At 41.5% G+C, this 6,000-nt stretch overlaps 1 protein-coding gene across 14 annotated transcripts in view; it reads right to left on the reverse strand.

Annotated features, from left to right (window-relative positions):
• ptprsa (protein tyrosine phosphatase receptor type Sa) overlaps window positions 1-6,000 on the reverse strand; it is a 237,333-nt gene that overhangs the window by 74,920 nt on the left and 156,413 nt on the right. For 9 of the 14 annotated variants that reach the window (XM_037114067.1, XM_037114066.1, XM_037114063.1 and 6 more), the window contains 2 exons: window positions 3,547-3,657; window positions 1,143-1,154 (listed from right to left, as the gene is read on the reverse strand). In XM_037114067.1, coding sequence (XP_036969962.1) covers window positions 1,143-1,154; window positions 3,547-3,657 — 123 coding nt within the window. The remainder of the gene's footprint in view (window positions 1-1,142; window positions 1,155-3,546; window positions 3,658-6,000) is intronic. The other 5 variants (XM_037114068.1, XM_037114065.1, XM_037114075.1 and 2 more) reach the window with 1 other exon arrangement.

Raw genomic sequence — 6,000 nt, forward strand, 5'->3', positions numbered from 1 at the left:
CACTTTGAGAATCTTCATTACTTTAGTCACATCAACCTGAAAATCAATTCTATTATACGAGTGTGTGCAGGAGGAATGGAGGGCTTTTGAATAATAAATTGTAATTTGATTGAGTGTCATGACTGCGAGGGAACACAAACAGCAGTCACTGAGCAAAACCAATCACATCTCGCTGCCGCCATTTGGAAATAAAAGTATCTTTGAGCACCCGCTAAGCAACAGCAAATGTGGTGTCGAAGTCATTATATTGTTATTGATCCACACGACACTGTAAATGGCATCCCTTAATGGCTGCCTGAAATCACCATGGAACCCAATCAGGCCCAATCAGATCTAATTTTTTCAGTAATGGGTCGCTATAAACAAGATGACAGGAACACTGGCTGTATACACACTTATTATTTCATTCGGCATTTGCATTTGCACTCCGAGAATCAAGAAGCAGAGCAGCATCATTTTGAAAAAAGAAACACAAAATCTCACAAACAAATGAACCACAAAAAGACAAACATTTTATAACTGAAAAGTAAGTTCAGGAACAGAACCGAAATGAAAGGAAAATAACACACACACACACACAACACCATAATCACAACACAAAAAATAAACCAAACAAAGGAAAGCCAAAATAAGGGTTGTTTCAGGGAAAACACTTGAAGAGAAACCAAAGGAAGAGAAGGAAACAATTGAACGAAACACAGGGAATGCAGAAAGTAAAAGACCAACACGGCCAAAGGGATTCAGTACAGGCATGCAAGCGCAGTTACATTCTCCCATCATGCAACAGGTCCTGTTATTTTCACGTGCTGGGTTTTCATGACAACACGTGCAAGAAAGCCTTTAAGTGCAGAAGCAATACCAAAGGATGCAAAACGAGAAAAGGCCCCACAATGCAAACATAAAAGTAAATTAACAAGACCCGAGCTAATCGGGTTTGCTTTCATCATTTCTTCCTTGGAAATAAAGAAACATTTCTTTCATAATCATTTAGCAGTTTGGATTAACTGATTAGTATTTCCTCAAATTAGTAATGAATCGATCTCTGTAAAAGGCAAATACAGCTAAAATTTTTCAACATGTTGAATTTTTTTTTTTTTTTCAAATGTGGGTTAAAAAAAGTAAAAAAGAAAAAACACACCAACCTTCTCGAAGCTCTGAGGGATGTAAAGGGGTTGATGCAGAACACAATGACATGAGGAGAAGAGAAAAATAGGGGAAACACAGAGAGAGTAAAAAAAGCCACCTCAAGGTGTTTAGCTGCAGCTACATTTCCCTTTTCTTGAATCTTTTTTTCCTCCTTTTCCCTTGTCCCTGCTATCAGTGACACCCGTCTTGAAAGTACACTTGCCTGCCCCCGCCCCCCGCCCCCCACCTCCCTCCCCCTTAAATAAACTTTGAACCAGAACAATCAGATTCACCCCAGTGGCCACACTGTCGCTTGGTAAAGAAAAAAAAAAGTAGTGAGGCGCCACTGGAGTCAAATCAAGCGTACCATACTCATAATTCAAAATTTCACAAGCTCCTTATAGCCACAAGGAGAGGCTCCTGTGGTGGCTGTATTTTGCTTTTTGTTAGAGAAGGAAACCAAATAAAGAGAAAAATAAAGAAAAACTAATGAGAGATAGAAAAAGAAAAAAAGACACAGTTTGGGCTGAAATTAGCAGCTGCAGTTCAAGACAGTTACAGAAAATGTTTTTTAGAAGCCAATCAGTAGCACTGTCATTACAGTTTCTGCTTGGATAGTCGTCTCAATTTCCCCTGCTACAGTATGCCCCAGATAGATGTTGGAATTGTTGTTTCATTTTTTTCCCCGAGAATTGATCCCCACCACAGCTGCTAATCTCAAGTGCATTTCGCTTTGTGAACAAAACATAGTCAACATCAAGTATCAGAATTGATTGACAAAAGTTAACTGAAAACAGACAAAGGTTGACACCATCAAGGCATAACAAGTGTGTTACATAGTGTGAAAGTACCTGAGTAATCATGACCCTTGTGTAGTCTTTTATAGGCATGCTGATGGAGCCAGTGTTCATGGAGATTGCATGAATTGTTGGAAATGATATCAGGGCATAGCTGCGTGTTTTCTAGCCAAAGGAACTACCAAACAGGCCAGTGCTGTGTCAACAAAATGTTCCCGTTATAATTATTTAATGATTCCAGTAGAGCTCTCGACTGTAATTTGCCATGAACCTTTTAATGTCTGTCATGCTGTACATGAGCAAGGTGCATAGCTACTTGACATAAGACAGCACGAGCCTCCAGGATGAATGCTGACAAGAACAGACACTAATCTTCATGAACCATTTTTTTTTTTACCTTCTACCCCTCACAGTTGAATTTGTCTTCCCTACACTGCTACTTCACAGGGAATGATAATAGCAATAATAATGAAAAAGCAGCTCCCTGACCCATTTTATAATGTCAGACTAGTGAATTATTTATTGGGAACAAAGTTATTTGGTACACAGCAGAGGGAACAAACTGAGTAGATACCGAAGCATCTTTATTTAATATGCACAACATAAATAATGCATGTCGAAAATGCATCTGCTTCAATTTATCAAAGGTCCCTCAACAGGGATTCATTGTCATTTAGCATTAGTGATAGAGGATAGGCTTTTGTCTTCATTGCCTGTTTCCTATGAAACTCAACATTCCCTGTGACTGTTTGTTTTTCATATCTTCACTTTGCTGGAACATGCCAGCCAAAATTACTACTGACTGTAAAAGGCTTTCTAAAAGACAATACCCCAAAGCAGAAACAGGGGAATACTATGGATTTATGCTCCGGAACACCATGAAGAGAAAGTAGAGGAACTGTACTATTTATAACCTATGCCATAGAGCACCGTTTTATGTAATACAGAGCAGCTGACTGTGTTAACAGTCCTCTTCTATTAATTCAGCACAGGGGAACTCTTTACACCCCCAATTCTGGAGAAGGCGAAGGGGTTGAGATTTTGATTGGTGGGCGTTATTACCTCGCCACTCAATCAAAATCAAGACTTACCGTTGTGCTCCTGTACCTGAAAAAAACTAATCAAAAAGAAGTCCTTCCCGACTCTTTTTGGGTTCCATAACTTTGACGGAGGGGGAAAGAATTTATCGGGCACACAGTTACAGATAGAAGGCGTCTTACAACTGATAAAGTTAAAGACATACGGCTTGTTGTGCTACACATTTCCTTCCGAGTGAGTAGGGGAGGGCATTCAAAGACAAAATGGAGCATAACATCATAACAGAGAAGAACATTAGTTGGTCAATTATAGTTTTACATTTGGAAGTTTCAGTGCATATGAAATTACATTTGTGGGCAGGCAATACTATCAAAGCTAAAAGATTTATACGACTCGGGTAAGACTATTTTGCAAAATACATTTTGTGCAAATACAGCTGGGCTAGAATGGAAGCAATTATCATTTGTTAAGCTCAACAGTAATGCCACTTAAAGCTGAGCTGCACTGTGCAGACATTTTAGTCAGAATGGGTGGAAGTTTTTATTTATTTTTTGTGGCCTGGCTCTGGGGCCGGATTGCTCCCTACCTCGCACATAAAGGTTAGCAGGGGACGAGTAGCGCACGCCTTCCACATTAGACGCCACGCACTCGTACTTCCCCTGGTCGGTCTCCTCGCTGTTCTCGATCTGCAAGGCACCTGGGAAATGACAACATACGACAAAGACAAAGAAGGCAGGGGGTGGGGGAGAGAGAGAGACAGAGACAGAGAGAGAGAGAGACAGAAAGAAAGCAGGGAAGAGATGATTAGTTGATCTGTCAGTGACAGTGCATGAAGGAGTCAGACAATCTTCTTAATGGAGGGTATCTTGAATTTCTCAGGACCATTTTGTGAAGAACTGTTTCTCTCCGCGATGCTAATGCAGACTGCCATGACAGACCGGGTTCCTCTCCAGCCTCAGCCATCCACAAATAAAAATGTGCACTGAAGTGGTCACACTAAATATGGTGGTTGCTGTATTTTTGTGTGCAGCTCATGAATGACATGAGATCTATTTGAAAAATGCAATATAAACAAAGGAATGATGTAAGTGTGATGAATGGAGAGCCGTGCTGAGACGGTCCCGTAAACTGAGTTAGATTAACAAATCGCCCGGTGCAAAGCGCCCTCAGAGGGATCGTTTGTGTGCGCTTGGGGAGGAGAGGTCATGGGAAAATATCCAGACATACAGTTCATGTCCAATTGAACACTGGCAGGGAGCGTAACGCAGCAGCTCGGCCTCTCTGTAAGCTTTAAGAATTACAAAAAGGAAAGTCACATCTAATTCTTACATTATATCGTGCGAATGAACTGAATACTAACAACCAATTACTCTTCACTTCAGTATATCAAATTGAAATCAAAATTATCTTTATATTATGTCAAAATCAGCTACATGTCTCCTTTTTATCTTCTTATTACCATTTCCCCCCATATTTTCATATTTTCTGGCATAAAGTTTCACATGCGTTTCAAACAGACTATATTTCTTATCACTTTCAGGAATATATCTCTTATATGTGCAAATAAACTCAACCTAACTGCTTGGCAACAACACTGGGGGATGGAGGAGGGAGGTGGAACAACCAGCGTCAGATCATTCCTCGTTAGAGCGCTGTTGACGGCACTTCCTGATGATATCATTAGGGCTTCTGGCTGGCTCAGCAGACAGATTGCAGCCCAGGCCTCCCTGACAAACACAGCACCATCACTCGTTAGCATTTAGCCAGGAAGCATCAATATGCCAGCCGCTGCCCAGGATGCTTTGTAATATACCATAACCTACTCCATCACAACAGCAAGCGGAGGGAACACAATGTTGTACAAAGCTACTATTCTGGAACATTGGTCTAATAACACTTCTCAGCTGTGCCACAAATGAGACCATCGATCCTGCTTAATTATAAAGATTAGTCACGCATTCACCTTGGCCACGGCCTAATACTCTAAGACTATTTGACACCTTTTAGGCAATACAGAGATATCTTCTGTTTGAAAAAAAAGGAACCAGGCCCAAAGCTACAACAACCTATACTCCATTTTTTGCTTCTCTTCATTTCTCTCTTTAGCTCAGATCATCCTCCTCCCCCCAGAGGGAACAGTTCCTGGCACACAGCTCACGAACCAAATGAAAACGTCTACCTGCAGAGTGCAGGTGGTGCAGTCTTCGCTCTGCGTTTATGCAGGGATCTGATTTGGATGTGTTTGATGTGCGCTTGGAACAGCAAATGCCAGAGCAGTGGCAGGTGGGTTGGAATGTGCTCAGAAGCCTAGCGCCTCAACACCAGGGAGACCACAAAGTAAGGACTGTGTGAAGTTCAACTCCAGGTGGAGGCTTCCAGAAAGCTCTGCCAGCGGCTCCCCAGCCTTAGTCCCCTTGCTGAATTAAGAAAAAATTCTTTAGAAGGCGGATTGTTGGTACAATTTTGTTGGTGAAGGTGGTGAAGGGTCTATGGTTGGACACATCCCTTTACAACACAAATAAATCAGCGTAAACGTTGTACTTTATATATTTTCATTCCATGTATGCCAGCTGCAAAAGGTCCGCTGTTCCAAAATGATTCCAACAAATACAAATGTCTTTATCCGAAAATAATATGCAACAAATGTCATCTGAAGGTCACCTAAACATAGCCACCAACACGCGGGTGGGTGACAGATAATGAGCCAAACAAAATTAATTGAGAGCCAATTAAAACCAACATTGGCGGCTTTGAATTGAACCTCCTGGCGAAAAAGAGACAGAGAGAGAGAGAGAGCAAGATGGAGAGAAAAAACAGAGGAGACTATGAGGCGATGGAGGGAGTTTCATCTGTTCCTCGCCATCTTTGTTGGAGGGCTCCTCGCTAGGTGCTATTATCTATTGTTTCCAAACCCCTACTGGCTTCATTACATATTCTAGCTATTATTTAGTGGAGCTGTGAGGAGCACATAAAGACGCCTTCTGCTGGCAGAACACAGAGAGACGGCAAACAACTGAGGAATAAAAGAAAGCGAGGGGAA

This window comes from Acanthopagrus latus, chromosome 11 (genome assembly GCF_904848185.1).
Source record: "Acanthopagrus latus isolate v.2019 chromosome 11, fAcaLat1.1, whole genome shotgun sequence".
NCBI classification, from domain to species: Eukaryota; Metazoa; Chordata; class Actinopteri; order Spariformes; family Sparidae; genus Acanthopagrus; species Acanthopagrus latus.